The sequence below is a fragment of the Ammospiza nelsoni genome, chromosome 3, assembly GCF_027579445.1.
Source record: "Ammospiza nelsoni isolate bAmmNel1 chromosome 3, bAmmNel1.pri, whole genome shotgun sequence".
In the NCBI taxonomy this organism is placed as follows: Eukaryota; Metazoa; Chordata; class Aves; order Passeriformes; family Passerellidae; genus Ammospiza; species Ammospiza nelsoni.
In genome coordinates this window covers 693793-716106 of record NC_080635.1, presented here as the reverse complement: position 1 = coordinate 716106, position 22314 = coordinate 693793, and the positions used below count along the sequence as shown (strand labels likewise).

General features: G+C 42.1%; 1 protein-coding gene across 2 annotated transcripts in view; it reads left to right on the top strand.

Moving 5' to 3' along the window:
• SNAP25 (synaptosome associated protein 25) overlaps positions 1-21557 on the top strand; it is a 62978-nt gene extending 41421 nt beyond the window's left edge. Inside the window, exons 4-8 of one of the 2 annotated variants that reach the window (XM_059467644.1) lie at positions 1691-1739; positions 9672-9789; positions 13769-13894; positions 15967-16111; positions 20242-21557. In XM_059467644.1, coding sequence (XP_059323627.1) covers positions 1691-1739; positions 9672-9789; positions 13769-13894; positions 15967-16111; positions 20242-20310 — 507 coding nt within the window. In that variant the 3' untranslated portion in view covers positions 20311-21557. Of the gene's footprint in view, positions 1-1690; positions 1740-9671; positions 9790-9926; positions 10045-13768; positions 13895-15966; positions 16112-20241 lie in introns of both variants that reach the window. The other variant, XM_059467643.1, reaches the window with a different exon arrangement.
• Positions 21558-22314: the final 757 nt, after the last annotated feature.

Sequence of the window (22314 nt, the reverse complement as noted above, 5' to 3'; positions counted from 1 at the left end):
GATGGCTGACCCGAGGGCAGCAGGGTGCAGCAGACCTGGGGGAAGCAGGAGGCCTTCTCTGTACATCTGGCAACTGACACAGGGACTTTTTACAAAGAGACAGCAAACCAGCCTGCGTGCATCTGATGTTTTTCCCAGTTTCCACAGTGATGTAGACATTGCAGACATGAATGGGGATGCAGGGAGAAGCAGAGAAGAGCAAGAGGTACCTCGTGTCCCTCTTGAGCCGAGCAGATCCTCTGGAAGCACAGCAGAGCAGCACCAGCTGCACCAGCAAACAGCCCTGAGCGTGGCAGGGCTGGGCTTGTGGCTGAGCCAGCGTGGGCTGTGGGAGCCTGGGAGGGCCCTGTGAGCGTGGGCAGGGCAGCTCATGGCCACAGACACTTCACTGCGCCCTCAAAAACTGATGAGCAGTGAGAAGGGCAGCTGGCAGGAAGGATAACATGAGGTCCTTGATTTGCCTCCAGGAGTGGTGAAAAGCAAGAGGGTCAGTCAGGAGGTTAGTTTTCTGTTCCTGATGTAGCTGTGCAACCGTGGGCATCTCCCTGCCCTCTGCAAAATCGACACCACCACCACCTTTATCTGTTTCACAGGAGCATGGATCACTTTCTGTTCATGGCAACAAGTAAATTACTGGTGCACATGTCCAGGTAGCTCTGCTGTCAAGCTGTCAGGCCACAGAGGACTTACTTCATCTGTTATTGACATGCAACAGTCAGGAGATCATTCAAGCCATTAATTATTCACAGATGTTATCACTGGTCCAAGCACAATGGAGCTGGTTTCCCCTTTGTAATTAAAAAGGAGATAATTTGATGTGTGGTTTAGTTGAGCACCACAGCACCCAGGAACCAGAGACACCTGATCACATCCCAGAGTGATGATAACACATAATAAAAATTGTACTTGTGAGAGGTGCCCTACCCCTGGCTCAGCTTTACTCCAGCCCTGTATCCAGCAAAAGCAGTGGTAAGATTCCCACTAAGCTCCGGGAGCAGAGGCAGATTCAGTGTGTAGGTGTTTTGGAAATCCTGCCTTCAAGCTCAATTCAAAGTCCATTAATGCTAAAGGTGTCTGTTGACTGAATTAAAACTTGGCTCAAACCCATATCTATTAGATCACTGAGCCAAAAAATATGGCTTAATCCTATTAAATATTAGCCTGCTTTAAACTGGATTTCCTAAGTAGGTAAGCTTTCTGACTTCTGTCAGCAGCAAGAGCTGTGCACAAACCACTGTGCCACCTTCACAAACATGTTTGTGTCATACCTGTTTTCCCTGGGAATTTCTCCTGTGAGATTCACATCCACCTACAATATCAACACCCCCATCCTCCCCTCTCCTGCTTCCCTGGACTTGGAGATGAGCCTTCTCTTTTTAGAGATTACTCTTGTGTAAATTGGTTGTTTTAATCTCAAGGTCCATGGCTTTGTGCTTTTTGCAGAAGTTCGGTTTCCCAGTGAATCCAGAAGGACGGATGGTACAATGGAGAGTACCTAGCTCCTCACAGTGTCCAGGCACATAAGGCCTTTGGACTGTGCCAACAGCCCCTTGTCATTCCTTTCACTGTTTTTCTTGTGTCTTCCTATGTCCCATACCAAGGGCTGAGTGTTCCCTCACTGATCTCTCTTTCTTTCTCTCTCTCTTCTCCCCCTCTCTCTCCTTACCTTGCTACCACTATTGGGATGTAGAGTAAAGATGCTGGTATCAGGACTTTGGTTATGTTGGATGAGCAAGGAGGTAAGTTCAGATTGCTTCAGTAAGGAAGTATAACCCTTTCTAAAGTGCTGTACTGACTGTGTGCAACCCTGGAAACAAGGGACAGAAAATACGTGTGGTTGTGCATGAGAACCCCAAAACCTCTTTGCCTTTAGCTTTGTTCTCCAGCGCAGAAAAATGTACAACAGCTGCCTAAAAGTCTGTACTTCTTTTGATCTGCTTCCCATTAATGTCAAAGAGAGCTGCAGGCTCAACTCAACCAAATCACCATTTGATTTCAGCAAGCTTTGGGTCAAGATCCAGCTACATGACAAGAAGATTTGCCTCTGTAGGTGTAAAATCCAGCATTATTTATGCAGGTGCTAAGTAATTTTCCCACTTAAATCACAAGTGAAAGACATGCAACAAATGCATCCCAAGAGAAGGTAAATGGGTTTAGTTTGTGTAAGAGTCAGTTACATTTTGTACAGTAGTGAGGCAGTGAGAATGACAGAATTTAAACCTTAAAAGGTATTCCACAATCAGCTCATTACAATTGTCCATATAGGAGGTTCAGACTTAACACTACCTGTCTGCAGATGACAATGACCAAGACAGAGCCTGATATATTCAATACATTCCAGGAAATTACATTTTTTCCCTTCATAATATTACAAAGAAAAGGTAGCCTTCTCTCCCTCTCAATCAAACTAATAAGTCCTCATTTGCTGTAGACCCACAGCCCCAGGAAAATGGTGTCTTCAATAAATCAACAGAGCAGAAATTTCTGCTACTCTCTATCAGACCAGCCCCGCAAAGGTCCTTGTTATTATTTACTGTGGGGCAGGACACAGAATTATTATTAGGAAATGTCTTCTGCAGAGGCAATGCTGCGTTACTCATCAAACCTGGACAATGATAATAAGCCAGGGTATGGAATTCTTGGGAAATGGACTGCAGAGCACAACAGGACCTTTCCAGTTTTAATGTCCCTGCCTCTCTGACACTATAATGAATGAAAAGTAATAACAGGACCTAAATGGAAAGTCTTTTCTTCTATTTGCTTTTTTTTTATGTATGTCTCATTGCTTTCCCTCCATATGCCTCATTTAGGGAAAAAAAATTTAACCAAATTTTGTCACATCGATTTGTCTTGACAAGAAAAATATCACAGAGAACATATAGTTGTCTTCAAAAAATAATGGCAGTAGAAAAACTATCACCAAATACAGAAAACCAGAAATTACTTATGTTGAAACAGATATGGCACCTGTCTAAATAATGTGTTTTGTTTCAGCAGTGGATTATACGGTTGTAATAAATCACAAATATTGTCAAAGAAAGTATGTTAATACCCAGGTGTGTCTTGCAATGTAATTCACAGGCAGAGTACCAGAAACTTTAGTGGCTCCTATGTATGTTTCTGTTCCTTAACTGCTCTATTTCCACAGACTGCTAGGGAGTTTTTTATTTTAATCCTGAATTTTGTTGGGTTTTTAAATTATTATTTTGGAATTCTACTATTGATAAAGCCCTGTATTCAGAAGTTTTCTGAGTGATTCACTCTGTAGCCATGACAGGAAGGACAATGTGAGTGAGCTAAGGAGCTGAGACAGGACACACGCATCTCCCTGGAGTCCAGGGAGCTCAGTATTAAACCCTTATTGAGAGTGAAACCTGCAATGCTTGTTGTACAGTCACAGATGCAGTTAGTCAATACCTCCAGCAAAGACTCAGAAGGTCTTGAAGCCTCTTTAAATTGGTTATGGTCATGCCTTAAGTGGTTCACTAAATTTAGCTTATGACTATACAGTGTGGGTTTCTCAAGGAAAACAGCCAAATAATGTTACCAACCCTGAAAATATTGTAACCTTGTACTATGCTAAATGTTTAATTTTCTCCATTTAACCATATGTAGGTGTAATAATTGCTAATTATTTTTTTATTTCATTTTAGTGATAAAGGACTTGCACTACTGGGCAAAGTACACTAATGATGACTTTGAACCCTTTGTAATTAGTGCAATGTGTGCAGCTCACGCATGTCTCAGCAGATTATCAGATTAAGGAAATCATTTGCTAACACTGCCATGTGATCTCTTTGCAGCTGACTGCACAAGTCACTTAAGATTATTAGGTGTTAAATATACAGAAAACATGACATTGATCTTTCCAGTGGGCGGCAGGCAGAAGATCTAATCTCTGCACTTGCTGGAAGCTCTATTTCTAGGTTTCCTTACAAAATTGCTTGTTTTGAAGTTAAACAGACCTTACATGGAAAAACCTTTCTGAGCCAATTCAACCCAAATAGTGCAAAGCAGAACTGATTTTCTGGTATCAGTGAGCAGAAGTCTCCGGGATCATAAAGGCAGTAAGCCAAGGTAATTTCCCAATGCCAGGTATTTGTACAAGAAAGCCAGCCTGGATAGCTGCTCTTGCCCAAAGGTTTAGCACAGCTGGCTGCACAGCAGGTTACAGAGGATGCACTCCCATGAAAGCTAGAGGCTCTTCCAGTGTCCTCTGAAGAATGGGGACCTGAGTAGCCCCTCTGCGATACCAAGAGAAACCATTTTTTGGGTCCGGTATTGTGACCCAAACCAGTGGAACACAGCTCTTCCCCTGGGGAGCCCACAGGAAGGAGCCAGGAGTTTAGATTTTCCTTGCTGGGTTTTTTCCCATCACTAAGAAAGCCATTCCCAGACCATGTGCATCCATAATGCTTACAGTTTTTTAATCTGGCCTTGAGTAAAGCTCCCTTAATTAATTTTATATATATATATATATATATATATATATATATATATATATAACCCTTTAAACTAAAGTACTTGTATTTTACATGGAAAAATAAATGCTGCAAAGGATTATTGAGCAATGGCAATTCCTCTGCCTTTTTAAAACATGCTAACTTAGAAAAATGTTAATATCTGGATGTATTTTGGCTAAAAGCAAACAGTAGAAATGAAACTAATAGTACAAAGTGAAGATATGAAGGTAAACCTGAAGTGCTAACACAGAAAAGGTTCCAGGCTGGTAACTCTGTTCATCCATAGGAAACTCCCATTACTGGACATCATAGCAGGGTTAATGATTTGGACCTTCAAGGACATTTTTTGTGTGGTGATGTCCTCATGCAGTTTATTACAGAAGAATTTTGTTCTTGTATTCCAAATGAGGTGCAGGGGAAAAACTTTTCCAATAACAACAGCAGCAGTGCAGTAATTTTTCATCCAAGACAAGACAGAGGAATAGCCACAACTTTGATAAGAGACAAAGAAAATGTCAGTGCAGTTGGAATTTTCTCCTTGCACCATGAATGCACAAACAGCATTGCTGGGGAACATGGGGAGCAGATTAATCTACCTATCAGATCTTACTCCAGATCAAGCTTATAAAGGAGATAAAACTTGGAAATAACTGGGCAATCCCACAAACAAAAGCACTGGCACACATGCGAGATGACCTCCACTGCTTTTGCAGGAGCTGTGGGTTTGGCAGTTTTGTATGTTATGGCTAATTAGCAAAATGAAAGGGGACTAACAGCTACTGCAGTTTTCCCAGGGAAGATAGTATTAATTATGCTGAAATCGTAGAACACAGAACAGAAGACAGATGAAGCCCCACAAAGCAGGTTGTGCCTTTGTCTCCTGTTATTTTTAGCAGAGCTCCATGTGGGCTCGCAGCTCTCCCCTCCAGCTTTGTTCCACAGGTGCCTGTGCCCAGCAGTGCCTTCCAGAGCACAGCTAGGTCAGAGCTCAGATCTCTGAAAAGGCTGTCCCACAGGCCACACTCCAGTATGATTCTCCTTCATGGAAAATGGGATGATGGCCTAGCATTGGAAATAGTTAATCTGCTGAGTCTCAAATTAAACCCTCTTGTATGAAATTATGATTGCCACGTGTTCTTAAAATGTCCTTTGTGTTTTCTTCCTTTTTTTCTTATTAAAATTGGCCTTGGGGGAAATTGCTTGCTGCACAATACTCCAGGCAAAGGAGCAAGTTCCAGCCTCCACAGGCATTAGCTGACATTCAAGCACAGGCCCCAGATCCTGGACTTCAACCAAGGAATATTTATTAGAAATTATAGATGAGGATGCAAAGGTGATGCAACACCACACTTGCTCTGTGCTGGTCTTGCTACCAATGCCCTGTAAGATGCTTTTGCAGCTTTTTTTTGCTCAAGACACCACAGGAGCAGCTGAGAAATGCCCTTGCTACAGCTTCCCTGCCCCAGCCACTTCCCTAGATCAGTCACAGGATGGGGAATTGCCAGGATGGTACAGGAGATCCTGGCAAAAACCCACTGGCAAATGGTCACAATGCTATGATAAAACTAACAGGACTAGCTTGTGTTCCCCCAGTTACTTTACAGGAGTAATTCACAAGTATAATGATACAGGTAAAAATCTATTTGTTTGTGCCTTAAGATAGGCCATTTGTTTGCTGTGAGATCTGGAAGAAGATTTATGGTCACTACCTTGAAATGAAAGTGATATTCTCAGACATCAAGATACAAAAAGAGTTGCAGCATTTTCCAGAGGGGAAAAAAAATGAAGGAAATCACAATGAAATATACCTCTGATGTGTATTCTGCTTCCAGACAACATCTATTCTCTTAGGTATATATCATATATCATACATAAACATATAGGTGCAGCTTATTCAAATAATATTGCAACAAACTGTCAAAAGATGTTCAAACTCTGACCTTGAAGGGCTTCTCTAAATGGAAGACAAAAGACATTATCTCTTGTAGGCGTGAATTTGCGTAGGTTCATGGCAATGTATGCCAACAAACTGTCTTCCCTAAAACCTTTAATACAGCACAGAACGTTGGAATAGGGAAGATCTATGGAAACAGACATTAAATTAACCTCTCGATTGCCTTCTGATTTCCTACCAGCAGTGATTCATTCCGGGCCACAGTTTAATAGCAGTTATACCAAAACAAATCCAGAGTGACCCCATTAAGTTAATTCCACTATAATATTTATGCCTCAATAATTGTGGTTAGACTCATGAATCTAATTCCTTGCTTATGGGACCAGATCTTTGACAGGTATAAATTGGCATGGCTCCACAAAGCCAGCATAACTATGCTGACTCAAACCAGTTAACAATCCAGCCCACGACGTTAACAACTAGCAAGTGGTTTTAGGACCAGCAGCCAGCTGTCTAGACTTCTGGGCTGCAAATATGACATGGGTTTTTTTATATGATGAGGTTTCCTTTAATGGAAAATAAATGAGTTGTGGCTCCCTTTCCTATTCAGCAATAGTCCAGGCATCAAACACAAATCCTGAGGTAGGATAAATAAAGACAAGCTTCTAGTGAGGACTGTTGTTAAAATGGAAGTCTTTGAGTTATGTCAAATATACTGTTCAATAAGCACTCATTTATTGAGGCAGAACAGAGAACAGGTAAAGACAGTTCAAAAGGACCTGTTACATACATGGCTTTAGAAAATGTGCATCTGGGCAAGGAGAATTGCTTCCACTGAGAGCTACCAGTGGCACCAGATCTAGGACTGACCCATGCAGAGTGAACCCGGCTTTTGCTACTGGACAGACCAGGTTAGAGAAGCACTAGCAGGAAAATCAGTGGAAGAAAGATCAGATGCCTGCCATGTTCCCCAGAGTCAAAATGCACATGTGGGTCCAGCCGTTCCTTAGCTGCCAAGGGGCTCTGCAGCGCTTGGAAGCAGGAGCTGGGAGCCTGAGACAGAAGTGCAGCAAATCGCATCACGCTGCATGAAGCAGCACCAAAGGCAGCTCACAGTGCCACAGCTGCTCCCCAGAGCCAGAGCAAGCGTTGCCCAGCCCCGGAGCAGGAGCACAGGGAGGGCTGTCCCCTTCTGCCACAGACTCACATTTCTGATGAGAGTGACAATCTGTGCCTACGGACACCAACCAAAGCTTCTGCTGAAGCCTACATTACACGTGCATTGAGGCAATCCAACCTTGCTTTTCTGGCTCAGCTCAGCAGTTTACCTGGCTGATCTTGTACAGCCCCTCTCTCAGGTTTCCTTCTCTGTTTCCCAATCCTTTGCTTACACAGTATGTGCCCCTTTAGAGGGCACTGCCAAGTGACTCTGATCCTCTAAATATATCCTTGGATTTGGGAACAATAACTCCCGTGGGACCAGGAGAGAGGCCCATCCAGCTGAGGAGAATGAGAACTGGCAGCAGAAAGACAGATGAATCTCACTATTCTGACATGGCACCTCTCCTTCTCAAAGCCCAGTGTCATGCAAGAATTAAACAAAGAGTACAAGTTCAATACTTGAACTATTCCAGCTTGAATAATTTAGCCTAGGATTTTCTAGCCCCTCGAGGACTGAGGTGCCTGTTTCCTATTAAAATTAATTAAATAAAATTAATTTTAATGGGAAATGGGCATCTAAACCCCCCAGAAAGCTTTGAAAAGCTAAACCTCAATTGTTATTAAAAACCCGAGTAAGAAATTAGGCATCTTCATGTTCTCAATGAAGTTAAGAGGAGCTTTTTACTGACATCAATATGCATATGATTTTTCTTCTAAAATTTTCTTCCTCTTTTATTTTTCTGAAAAGGACTCAGTTAACATCAGGGATGACATTAAATTCCTTCTATAACCAGTGCTCTTAGTTCCTTCCTCTACAGTCTAATTCAGTGTTTTTCTATTCCATATGGGGACTAGGGATGTGTTTGTATTTTACTAGGACTGCTTTACTTTTCCTTGTTAGGTACAGTTACAATTTTTAATGGATTGAAATGCCACTCCAAGTACCTTTTTGATTCTGGGTAGTATCTGAATCTATCCTTTGGGAACAAATGGTGTAAAATGTAAATCCCATGTAAAATGCTGTCCCTACTGCAGACTCCGCACAAGACACTCGATCCAATTGGGTCCATATCTGTTTACCTCAGTGGAGAATCCTGTTCCTATACTTTTATGTCATGGCATTCTGTTCTTCTAGGACATTTTTCCCAGCTTTAAAAGTGAAAAAAATTAACACATTAAGACCAAGTCACTTAGAAAACCAAGTCACTAAGAAAACCCATCAGCCTTAGGTGGAAATATGCCAAATTTTGTTTTAATGCCAGCAGAGAGTTAGGGTCTATATTTGGCTGGTTTTTGGGCCTGGTGCTTCTTAACTTGTCCTGGAGCAAAGCAGAAGTGACCCCACTGAAGACATGACTGTTCACCCAATGCCTGTTTCCATAAGGTCCCTTGGGGCCAGAGACAAGGAGCACCACAGCCGGTGACCCTCTCACAGAGAGCATCCCGGAGTTGTTTCAGTTGTTCCTGCTCACTGAGGTTACTCCTGATTTGCAGCACCCACACGGGGAAGAAAACCAGCCCTGAAGCCACACTCAGGCTAGAGATCAATATCCAGCACCAGTGAAAGTGACAGGTCTGTTTCCTCGGCCTCTGGAATAAAGGGTACCTGGACACAAGCCCTAACAGCTTGCTCCATTTACCACTACCACTAACTACCAGCTCTCTCACTCACTAGCCACAGCAGCTGTGCTGCCCAAACCCACCTAATTCTGAGGCATTTGTAAGCATAAGTAACAGAAGCGTTTTCCATGGAAGGACTTCTTTTCTCTAATATTAACATACATAATGCAAAATAATAACACTATCTTTCTTTCTCCTGGATGTCACTGTGTCTTAGTAAGTTGATGTATTGTATTATGTTTCTGGACCTTGAACTTTATAACCCTTCCTTTCTACATCATTACATCTTGTTTATATTAATATATTTCAAATAAATTTCTCCTTTGTTTTACTCTTCCCATACTAATAAAAAAAATATCTTCAGCATCCAATGCAGCATACATCCTTTCAGCAATGCATCAGCTCAGATTAATGCATTGTAATGTCATTATTAACTCAGTTCTACGTGGTCATTTTTCATGTTCTGTTGAAGACAAAATCAAACAAACAAAAATACAATTCATTCCACACTGTCATCCCTTTGTCCTGACCAGAACAACTCGATCGTGTTGAAGAAGGCATGAACCATATCAACCAAGACATGAAGGAGGCCGAGAAAAATTTAAAAGATTTAGGGAAATGCTGTGGCCTTTTCATATGTCCTTGTAACAAGTAGGTACTGGGTACCGGCTCTGCTATGTGGTGTCCAGTTTTTTGTCACAGTGAATGTCTGAAGTTTTTGTCTTTTTTTTCTTTGTCCTTTTCCATCTGCTTCATTCTGTGGGGATAAAATACTTGTGTTTAATCAGAACAACTGGAACGCATCGAAGAGGGAATGGACCAAATCAATAAGGACATGAAAGAAGCAGAAAAGAATTTGACGGACCTAGGAAAATTCTGTGGTCTTTGTGTCTGTCCATGTAACAAGTAGGTGCTGCCTGCCTCATCTCTTTGAGCACTTAAGGCTGATCCCAAAGGCCTTGTGAAGCTCATCCTTGCTAGGCACATGGACAGGATGAGCATGTGGCATGCAGAAAGAACGATTCTGGTTCAAATGCATTCATTTCATAGCATAGACAACTGACTGGGAATTACTGTAGATGCATTAAAATCAGGCATACTGCAGTGAAAGCTTCACTGTTGACACCTTTTAATGGTAAAAGTTTCAACATTTTACACAAAGTGTACTGAGTGGTACTGAGTCCATTTTCCAGCGGACAAAAACACTTGGGGCTACCTTATTCCTGGACACTCTAAATTTTGAAACTTATTTTCACAAACAAGTTTCATAAACAAAAGAGCTGAACAAATGCAGAAGAGGTCTTACTAACATTGTTCCAAATTGTGGATGAAAATCAGAGCTTTTTTTGTTGTTCAGCAGAAATAGTCCTTGATGAGATCTTGAAAGAGATGTGACGTTTCATGATTGGAACCCAACTTGAAATGGTTTTCATCCTGCCACAGGCAAAAAATTTGACGAAACCTCAACAAGCCAAATTTCTTTCATTTGGGTAGCACGTACACTAAGCAGAAATGTTGAAATGCATTGAATTTGCTTGCATGCCATCACACTTGAACGAAACCGTCCTCCAAGTAATGCCAAGCTTGTTTTAAATGCCAAATGAAAATGTGATGTGCGGTTATGTGGGTGTAGGAAACTGGGGACCAACCCAAAGTCCTTGAGGAATGGCAAATCCAGCATGCAGTGAGTAGGCATGAAACTAGGTTGCAGTGAAACCATTCCTAAATGGTTGGCCACATATCGTGCAGGAGACAAAGCAGAGAGAAGTGTTGCTGTAGTATTAAATTCCCTTTCTACGTGAAATTTGTTCACAGCCAAAGCCTGATCCTTCCCCAGTTATCAAGAAAAAAAAGAAAGAGAGCTGTCATAGAGTTCATGGTGTATTTTGCCAAAAATCAGAAGAGCAAGGCTAGGGTTTTGCCTTATCAGTCACATTTATTTTGAAGTTAATTCCCTTGGGACACAATGCAGATACCGCCTCAGGTATTTTACTTCTGTGTACCAAGCCCTGAACACTTTTTTGAGGTAAACATTTTGCCCAGAATGATTAAGCCTTGCTGTGCAATGGGAGAGGGGGCAGGAGGAATGGGAAGGGCTGCATACACCCCTTCTGCAAGCACTGTGAGCTCTGACAGGCCGTAGCCCTTGCTGTCCTGCACCAGAGGAGCTGGTGCACAAGAGCTGCAGCAGAAACTTCACATCTCCCACACTGTAGGAGCTGTAAAACTCAGAACTGACAGCCAGACATGTGACAGCAGTGGGATTAGCACCTGGCACGTGGCACTAAAACATTTGGCACTTCACTATGGCTGCAGCGTCATGCTGCAAGAACAGAATGATTCTACAGGAGATGGAGGGGACATGAATTTGTGAAGGGGCCTCTTCCCTTCTCCAAGCCATTCTGACCCTATCAGTCTGGAGTCATATTTCAGAGAGCAGCATTGCTAACCAATGCTCAGAGGATGGATGAAGAATGGTTTTAGAGACTGTTCCCTGAGTCACTAAGCTAGGACCCCCCTGGTACAGATAAGGTGATGTTCTGAGGAGTGGAGTGTGGGAGAGAGAGAAATCCATACAGTTCTGGGCATCAGAACCACCATGATCCCCTAAAGCTCTTGTGGCTGGTGGGAGATTAATGGCATATATTTATAAAAAGATTATCCACTTCACATGTAACTCTACCGTGATATACAGTGAAAGTACAGTTCTCTGAGCCTTAAAAATATGTAAAGCTTGATCCTACATTCTAAGGAGATCGAAAATGCCTACAGCATGGAACTTTTACCAGGTTGCATTCAAAAGGACAACTCCTATTATCATGAGCAGATCCAGGCTCCACCTGTTGACTTTAATTGGAAGTCCACAAGAGATCAGATTCTGGGTGTATAAAGTCATTTACCTCAAACACAGAAACTGTCTCACTGACAAAGTTGCATAGGTCCAAAGAACAGGCAAAACCCTGTAAATGTATCTGCAGCAAGAGAATTACTTTCAGGCATTTTAGAAATGCCAAAGCTGATGTATAGTTTCAGAGAACTAAAATGAAACAAGCCAACCATCATATTTTTAAGTCTTCACAAACTTTAATAGGAAATAAGCAACAGAACAGATGAGTAGGAAAGATCCTCTTTTAATCTATATTTTAATTCTATATTGGATCATACAACACATCTTCAGACTCATTTAAAACTGAGCTGCTTTGGGGGGCATGGAGAGAACATGACACCAGAGATGGGTTTGTCATGTCCTCTCCCAAATCTCCCAGAAGCACGTTCAGTTCCTTCCCCAAAATCCAAGCCACAGGGCTGTTTATAGGACTGATTTGGGCTGACCAGGGAACAGGGAAACCACAGTGATTTGCAGCTCCCAGTGGTTTTGTTGGAAACAGACCCATTTCCAGAATAAAATCACAAACATATACCTGTGGACCCCAAATCCTTACATTCCCCTGTTAAATGCTCAATTTGTCTGCTGACCCCAATGACAGCAGCCCTAAATAGGCTGCACAATTTTCCACTCTAGGGGTGCCTGCATTTCAATTTTCTATCCACAGCAGCTCAGTCAAAAATGGCTCTCTGCAGGTTAATGTAACTGCCACAAAATACAAATATAACAAGTTGCCAGGCTATTTTTGAAGTCCTGTGGTTTAAAACTCCTGAAGGAAATGATGATCCTTTTTTGCCTGTGTCTTGCTTATTGTGAAGGCTGTTACTGCTGATGCATTGAGGGTATGATGAACTATTGGGGCAACTGTGCTTAGTGAGAATGCTTTACTTCTTATTCATGCCTGTAGCTAGTGCATGAAGAAAAACGTAGAAAAATTTCCCTTTCTGATGCTAGATTGCTTGTATCTTTTATTTTCTTCTGCACTCATTTCACTTCTGCCTATTTTACTTTTTGTCTCTGTGGACAAAGGTTTGTACATCAACTGTCGATGTATGATTACTATTTTCAAGTACCGATATATTATTTGAAAAATCTAATGAACCCTATGATAAAATCATCCCCAAATCACCTTGGGAAAGGTCAGTGGCTTTTAATGCCTATTATGCCACATACATATTGAAAAAATATCATCAGAAGCCAAATATTCTGCATAGCAAAAAGTTAAATTGTAGCCAAATCTGTTTTTCTCTAAGAGGGTGTGTTGCTGTGATGTGATGTACACACTATACTTGGCAGTTCTGTTTTTGTGTCTGTCTGCCAGTACGTCCTCTGTGTTTGATGTCAAAACATGTGTCACTGAAATGAAACAATGTTTTCTACTTATCTGTATTTCTTCTTTTTCCTTTTTTTTTTCTTTTTTTCTTTTTTTTTTTTAATTTTCCTTCATTCTGGAAACTAAGTCAACATCCAAAATCCTGTGTGCAATGTTGTAGACCTGACAACTGCAATTCACCCTATTGGAAACTAAACCTCTGACCATCACTGTTGTGGCAGTAAAGTAAAAAATAAGCAAAAAACCCACCCCCTCCTTTTATTCAGGGTTATGATATATCGGTATACAAACAATGACCCTCTATCTGAAAACTCATGTGCTTGATTCAGCTTTTGGCTTGGAGAGGTAAAGAGTTTTGCGTTTGTCCTTGTGCACTTGGAGCTTTGTTACTCATCATCTTTCTCGCATAGGCTTAAATCAAGCGATGCTTACAAAAAGGCCTGGGGCAATAATCAGGATGGTGTTGTAGCCAGCCAGCCTGCACGTGTCGTAGATGAACGGGAGCAGATGGCCATCAGTGGTGGCTTTATCCGCAGGTGAGCCTTTTTATCCACTGTTTTCTCTCTGCTCTCCTTGTCACTGATATATTTAGATTGCTTCCATATGGTCATGAGCTCTGTGGTGCTCATTAACTCCTTCAGAGGTGCTGGGTAATGAGATGGAGCCAGGGTTTTCCACCAAGTGGTGCTTGGTTTCAAGTTGATGGTGACTAAGGCACGTCCTAAAGGTTTACTGCATCCAGGGACTTCTCCTGGGCCTGAGGGTCACCTGAGCTCTAGTGCAAAGGATGGTCACCTTGCTGGAAATCCTGGAAGGAAGGATCTTGGTCCTGAGAACCAGAAGATGCTTGAAAACATAAGCCCAAACCTTTCTTTTTGAGACTACCCAGATTTGGATAATAATAAACTAGAAATGAAGTCTGTTTATTTATTTCACAGCAGCACTGTGAGGGTGCAGACAGCCATGGCTAGCCAGTATTGTCCTCAGCACTCCAGCTCCCTGTGTGAACACTTGTCCTGGGGGCCTTATCGCAGGTCTCACTAATGACACTTGTCAAATGCCTCAGAAATGAAGTGCCAGATAAACACTAGTTTATTGCCATTATGTCTCAAGGCATGTATTGCCCATTATCCATCCTTGCCACAAGATGTACCAAAGCATCCAGCAGCCCTCCCTTTCTTTTCAACAACAAAAATGCCTCAGGCTTCCTGCCAAAGCACTGAGCCAAGCTCAGAACCTGAAGAACACTTTAAACTAGAGGTGCACCCCTCCCTGCTCATGAGTGTCCTCAAAACCTCACTGCATGGGGAATGATGTCCCATTCCTCAGCTGCTGGGAGGCCACAGCTATGGAGGAACAGAGTGGGAATCCCTGAGCTCTCAAATCAAAGCCAGTTTGATGCACACAGCTACATTAAAGGCAGCCCCACAGGGATCCAGCACAAAGTACCTACTGATTACAGAGCTTATGGGGCATGTATTTAGCAGACAATGCTATCAGCATACCAGTAGGCAAAGCTTTGATCTCTGAAGATTAAGGACACTAGTTTAATAAGTAATTATCTTTCCAAAAACTATTATCCACTTATTTCTTTGGCTGCTGTGATAAAGGGAAATCAGTGTGATAGAAACAATGCTGTCATGCAATCTGGAGCATGGGATGGGTTGCCATTTAAGTTTGATGGGTCTGCCATTCACTTTTTTTTAAAATTTCTGGATGGCAGCCTCACCAAAATGAAGGCTGGGGCATGAGAATAAATAGCAGTGAAGGAAGTTACGCTGCACCATGATTGTTCTGCAAATAGCCTGGAGCACCCTTTGGGCACCTACATGAACACAAACTGCATAAGAGGCTCAAAGTAGGAATTTTCTGAGCAGCACCCATGGACCTTGCTTTTCCCAGCATCAGTCATCACCTGCCTCTTCAGTCACTGGAGAGCTGAACTGGGCCTTGGCTCAGGCACAAGCTTTTCCTTCCAAAAAGCAACTGCACAAGATGGTGCTAAGAATGAGAGATAAATGATCTTTACTAAAGCCAGTAAATCTGAGAGAAGCTGCTTCTGTCTTTCACCAGAAATGCAGTTAATGAAATAGGATGCTAGGTCAGGATTTTCACAGCTGAAGCACCTCTTCCCCGCTATCTCTGTGACCCCAAGCATACAAGGACTGGACAGTGCTCATTAGCTCTCTGCAGCCCAAGGAGGGGAGCTGCTATCACTGTAATTCCACTACCTTCCAGCACCTCCCATGAATGCTAACCACACACAATGTTAATGGAGCACCCTTTCATTTTTTGGGAAGGATGATCACTGCAGAGGGGTGCAGCATGTGGTACAGGCAAGCTCAGACAGCAACACCTCTACCCACAGGAGACATGAGCAGTATAAACAGAGCACTGATAACCCAGACAACTGAGCCCAATACCCAAAAAATAAGCATGCAACATTTTTCTGGTTATCTACTCATGAATCTATTTTGTTCAAAGCTGAGCACAGCAGCCTGCTCCTCAGGTGACAAGCGACGGAGGATGCAGTGGAGGTTTTGGGTGAATCCCGGTTTTAGGGGGAGTCTCCTGTCTGTGCTTTAAAGAATTGGTTTTTTTTTCCCAGGGTAACAAACGATGCCCGGGAAAATGAAATGGATGAGAACCTGGAGCAGGTCAGCGGCATCATTGGCAACTTACGTCACATGGCCTTGGACATGGGCAACGAGATCGACACACAGAACCGCCAGATTGACAGGATCATGGAGAAGGTAAGAGCTGCCTTTTCTGTGAGGACCCCAAGAGGGGCTCTGTTTTCCCTTCTCCAAGGGGAGAAATTGGCCTGGAAAGGACCAGGGATAGAAATAGCTCCTCTCTTCTCCCTCCAAATCCTTGGGCCAAAGCAGAGCTCACTGCTGTGAATCTGCATCTCCAGTGCAGGCTGGGTTGAACCCTTGCTGTTGAGTTTGCCACACAGCTGCAAGGGGACCCGTTAGCAGACATCAAGGCTCCTTCTTCAATAGCTCTGAAAAAGGACAAGTGCCCTGAGCTATGCTGAACCTTGGGGTTTGGATCTGACTACCCTTGCACTTCCTGGAAAGTTTTAAATCCTCCTGGGCTTTTCCTTCCTCGGAAACTCCATGAGCAGCTCAGGATTAGATCACCTGCTTGGAGGACCAGTTCTCAAAGAAGGATGGGGATTTAATAAAATCCCAAATCTTTGCCATATAGTAGCAGTGCAGCCAGTTTTGTTGTGCTGCTAATAACAACATTAGGACAGAGATCTACCTGCTCTCTTGGAGGAGGGTGTGTGTGTGTGTATATATATATATATATTTATACATAATTGGGCCCCACACAGCCCCAGTAGAATACAAAAGCTCAGCATTAGCTCTGCAGAATCACCATGTAAAAAGGCAGAGAGCACCGTTCCAGTGCCAGACCTGCACTGCAGATTTCTGAAGCAGAGAGCAGCCCCCTCCAAGCCTGGCTGGGAGCTCACTGCCATCCTGAGATCCCAAGATCTGCAGGCCATCTGCATTGGTACTGGCAGAGCTCCAGGCACAGGCAGGCTGAAGTGACATAAGAGGCTAGATCTTCATCTGGTGTAAAACCAACACAATGCTCCGCTTCCGTTGAGATTTACACAGCCTGAGGAGCTAACCCACGGACTTACATGTGGTGCTTAGAGTTAATTCTGACCTCAACTGGTAGAGCTGGTGCTCTTGAGCCTTCTTACACATGCACGCCTCCTCAAACAAGCAGGATGCCCGTGCCTGTTTTTCGTGTCAGTTAACTGTATCAGAGCCTAGTAATAAAAATTAAGGGAAATACTGCACTGAGGGATTCACTCCAAGAGCTTTCCTTACTGGAGGCAGATTCCAGAGAGAACTGGGTGAATTATACATTGTCTGAAGGCTGGGAAGATCATCCCTGACAGAGAGGCAGCCTGCTCATGGCTTGGCATTGGTCAAAAGTCTTGCTTTATAAATCTGCATGTGTTTGACTGTGCTGGAAAATGCACAGTATTACTGGGATGCCATTATGCACCATTTCATATTTCTGTGAAAAGGAGGAGCATCGAGGAAAGGACTTACTGCTGCTATTCATACGCAAAGAACTAGAAAGCAGCACATCACTCTATACTTTGAGAAGGGACAGGGAGTTTATACAGCCTACACCATAAGTACCTTTAACTAGGAAGCCTATGACATACATCTTTTTCTCAAAGCAATGAGGACGTGCACTATTGTGTTCTCCCCTCCCCTGCTCATGTCACAGTGGCAGAAGACGTGCCCTGTGTTTGGAAATCAGTGGCATCCTACCCGTGCCTGCAGGATCCTATCCCAAAATACAGCAAGCCTGACAAGTTACTGTTCTCCTACCAGATCAGGCTTGCAAACATCTGAATTTTGAAAACATTGACCAGGCCCTCTGTGCACATAAAGCACATGGGCCAAACCTCTAACAGTGCATGCTGAGAGCAGTGAGCTGAAGGACCAGCCTTCTCACAGACTTTGGCATTTTGTACAGCAATGGCAAAATAACATTGGCAGCTAATGCATTCATAAAATCACACAGGGCCCTTGGCTAAGGAACAGTGACACATTTGTGAAAGATGGATTTGCATCGTACACAGAGGAGTCGTCATGAGAGCAGCACAAAAATAAGACAGTCTTCAGTCTTAGTGAAAAATAAGCCAAATTTCTCAGAGTAAGGACATACAGTAATGAGGTACTAGAAAAAGGAACACAATGTGTTAGTAAAACCCTCTATAAAAGACAGAAATAATGGTTAGCTGGATAACAGTGAAACCTCAGTTGCATACACACCCAGTCTGCAATGAAATATGGCAACAGACCCTTGTCCCCCTCACAGCAGTGCCAGGGTTGTTTTCCTGACCAGCTGGAGCACTGTGCTTTGGGTCAGTTATGATCATTAGAAAGATCATAACTGTGCCCTTGGCTGGCACAGTTTGCAAAGTTGGGGTGCATCACAAAGCTAAGCCAAAGTACCCTGGAATGCATCATAAATGCTCCTAAAGGATTTATGTTATACTGGATGCATGCACCCAAACCAGAGCAACCTCATAATGCAGCCATGTAATCTGATCTATCCACAGTAACCAGGACAGCAATGAATAAAAGGCTTTCTTTATCCTTTCCTCAGATCTGAGAGAAAGGGACAAAACCAGAAACGACAGTGTGATGAGTAGGTCAAATAGCACCATCACCAAAAGGGCTTGCCCCTAAAATCTACCATAAATAGGAGGCTGGGAGGAAAGTAGAGGGGTCTCAAATCACTCTGTCTTGACCTAAGTGGGAAGGTCAGCACAAAGAATCCCACTGCCTCCAATGCAACATCATCCACCAGACACAGGAGCACGATGTTTCATCACTGTTCAATGAATATTCACTCATTTCATGACAAAGGCAACTGCTTCCAAACCCATTAACTTTTTAGGTGGCCTTTTGGCTAAAGCACACAAAATTGTGCTGTGGTAGACAAGGTCAAATTCATGGCTAAAATAAAGGAGTGTGGCTTGTAATGAGTAGTTTTGCTGATTTATGCTTGTTGAGGAGCTGGCATGTGCTACTGCACTAAGAATACACATAGCATTTTCCAAAACAATTACTGAGAAAAGCCAAGACATTTCAGAAAGATTTATTGCACATGAGCATAAACATTCTTAAAGGATTCTTAAATGCATGTGGGAAAGTTGCTTCGCCATTCTGTCGTTGTAAATTGAAGATTTAAAATAAATCTGTACAATTTGGATACACCCCAGAGATGTGGGAACAATCATCAAAGCTAACAAAATGCAGCCATCAAACCACAGAAAAAGTTTGCTATGGGAGCCTATGCTTTTAAAGCAGCAACACAATTCTCACCTTTCCCACAGGTCTGGTTTTAAAAATTGAAACCATTTTCTATATAGTCCCTCTGCTAGAAAAAGTCGGCATGGCAACGTGGGGTTGAGTGGAGTTTTGCCAGTTTTTCTCAGCTAAAACAGTGTCTTTAGTCTCCAAAATGAACTTCTGCAGAGCTACAGAAAGTCATGGCCCAAGTGTCTTCCCACTCAGAGAGAACTCCCCAACCTCCCAGGCGGTGCCATTTTATTAATGGCATTTTATAATCATGGCAGGTGTTACCCCAGGGAAAACAGCGCAGTTAATGGCTCAGTCTATGCTGGACTAAATTGCAGTTTGATTGCTTCAAATCACAGTAGAATCCCTGCCTTTTCTCAACTCCTGTTTATGCTGCTGCCCAATGAAAGAGGCTACTCTCTCTTGCAACCACATTGGTGAACTTTGGAGTACTGGCATTCCTCTCACCTATTCCCTTCCTTTCACATGCAGAGCAAAGACATCCAGGCTGATCTTTTCAAAGAAATTTATCTTTATCAGCATTCCCTACATCAGATGATCCAGCTTCTCTGCTCCGGGAGTCTCTTCACCGTTTGGCTAGTACCTGATGATCTAAATTAGACCACAGTCTGGGTCCACTGAATCTCAGAGGGCTCTGAAGGTTTTCCCCAGCAAAATGCAGATGCACACCGCCAGTCCTCATGCTGTCATCCATTACCATCAGTACCACCAGTGCTATCGACAGCACCAGCTACAGATCTGGCACAGCATTTACAGGAGTTAGTGCAGCTGACCACAAAGCTCTGCTTGAAGGCTACATGAAGTAAAACTAGAAAATCTGTAATCTTCTTTTGGGTGCCTCATACCACTATAAAGAGCAGCTCTCCAGTATTTTCAAGTTTCATTTTTCTGTGACCTAGCCAAAATCATGGAACTACCCACAAAGCACTGTCATTCTTCCCGGTACTCTTTTTTTCTCTCATACTCTCTTTCTTTCCTGTACTCATCCCTCTCTTTCCTCTGTGTTTCCCCAGGCTGATTCCAACAAAACCAGGATTGATGAAGCCAACCAGCGTGCAACAAAGATGCTGGGCAGCGGTTAAATGCAGAGAAGTGCATTTCCTTTTAATGCTGTCCAGCAGGGCAGCACCTTCATGCTTTTATCATGGTATTTATCTACTAGGTTTGCACACATGCACATATCAGCCCCATTGTAAATGTTGTCCTGTGTAGTTTGTCAGCTTTCCAGAAATGATACTTGTAATTATTTTTTTCTAGATATCTTTCTTTCCAAAGGTTGTACATAGTGCTGATTTGATGGCTATAGCTCACTATGATGTTTTTTGGGGTTCTTCCTTTCCTTTCCTTGTTTCTGTTTTGGATTCCTTTCCTTTTTTTTCCTTCTCATTTTTCTCTTTTTTTAATGATGTTTGCTGAATGACAACACTGTTGGAATGCTAAACGTGCTGTTAACCTTTAAATATACAGTATTGTTCTTGTAAAACTGTGACATTCCACAGAGCTACTGCCATGCTCCTGTCTTTGGGTATCATGATGTTTAAGCACTTAAACCTGCTGTCTTCAGTTCTTCATTGCCATTATCTGTTGTTATGATTTCATGATTAGACAATGTGAAATTATATTACTATAACAAGCATTGCACTAAAAAGTGATGTGATTTATGCAGTTATGCATGAGGAATAAATAGACTTTTAGACTCCTACTTAAACAAGAATTTTCCCATGGCAGTAGCACACCAACAATGACAACAAAAGCATGCTCAGTATTCGGACTCTTTTGGGACTATGTTATACCAGCAAGTTTGCAGTTGTGCCACTTTTTTCTTGTTGATATATATAGTTATTAATCATGATCATTTTTTTAATTATGAAAAAAAGAGGGATTTGGCACTCACCATTTAGCCATTGCCAGCAAAATAAAAGCTTGGCTGAAAATATGTCAAAGACACAAAGAAAAAGTGTAATATATTGGGTTTGTCTGCTGCTTTTGAAGACTATCTTTTGGAGGAAACAACTACCATATGAAATGGTGCAAAGAAATGTAATTTTTATAAGGCTCTCTCTTACTAGTCGCTATCCCCATGTGGTTTGTTATCAGTACAGTTCTCTGTTGCTTACCTAGAGCTATGCACACCAAATCGCTGAGATGTTTAGTAGCTGACAATTAAAAATAATTAAAAAAACCTAAATGAATGAACTCTAGATAAACTGTGAGATAAATATCATTTACAGCATGTAATATGAAAATTCCTTATGTCTCCTGTCAGTTTGTGAAGTGATTGACATTTTGTAGCTAGTTTAAAGATTATTAAAAATTATAGATCTCAGAATCCATGCTTGCTTTATCCATTTGTTGCCCTATGTGTCAGTGACAACTTCTTATTTGCAAATCGCCTGGGAGAGGAAGTGCAAAGTCTAAAGACTCTTTACAAACTGCTTTTGTATTGTGTTTCATGGGAAACTAAAGATTTTGGTTTAAAAACCATAGAAAAGTAACTACATTAAAAATTACACTTGGTACATTCCAAGTGACTGTTATTTTAAATAACCTGGCTTGGATTTCCAAACACTGAATCAAAGTATTTTTCTCATGTTCAAGGGAAAGAAAAAAATGACATAAATGTTATGGTACAGAAGGATACAGTTCCTTAGATAAAATGGATAAAATCCATTCCTGTAGTGGATTCAGTCATGTGCTAATACACCTCTTTTCAAGGAAGGCTTTGACCTACAGAATTTGGATAGTCTGCTAACAATAATTTTCTCAAATGACTAACAACAACTAGGGTTTGCTGCCAATGAAAAGCGTTATCATATTTTCCCAGGGTTTTTTCCCCTATATGGACAAATTAGAATTAATTCTGCATGAGTGACAATTCACTCATGTATCTCACATGGCCGTAAGTCAAAATACACAAAGAACATAAATGCTTGCATAATTAAAATTGCATGATAATGCAGACAAGCTACATTTTCTTTAGCAGTTTTTTTTTTTGGTATCTATTAAAAATTCATTTATGCAAATATTTTCCCCCACTACTTCAAACCAAAGAATAAACTTCAAGCAAACACTTTTAATCTGCTGAC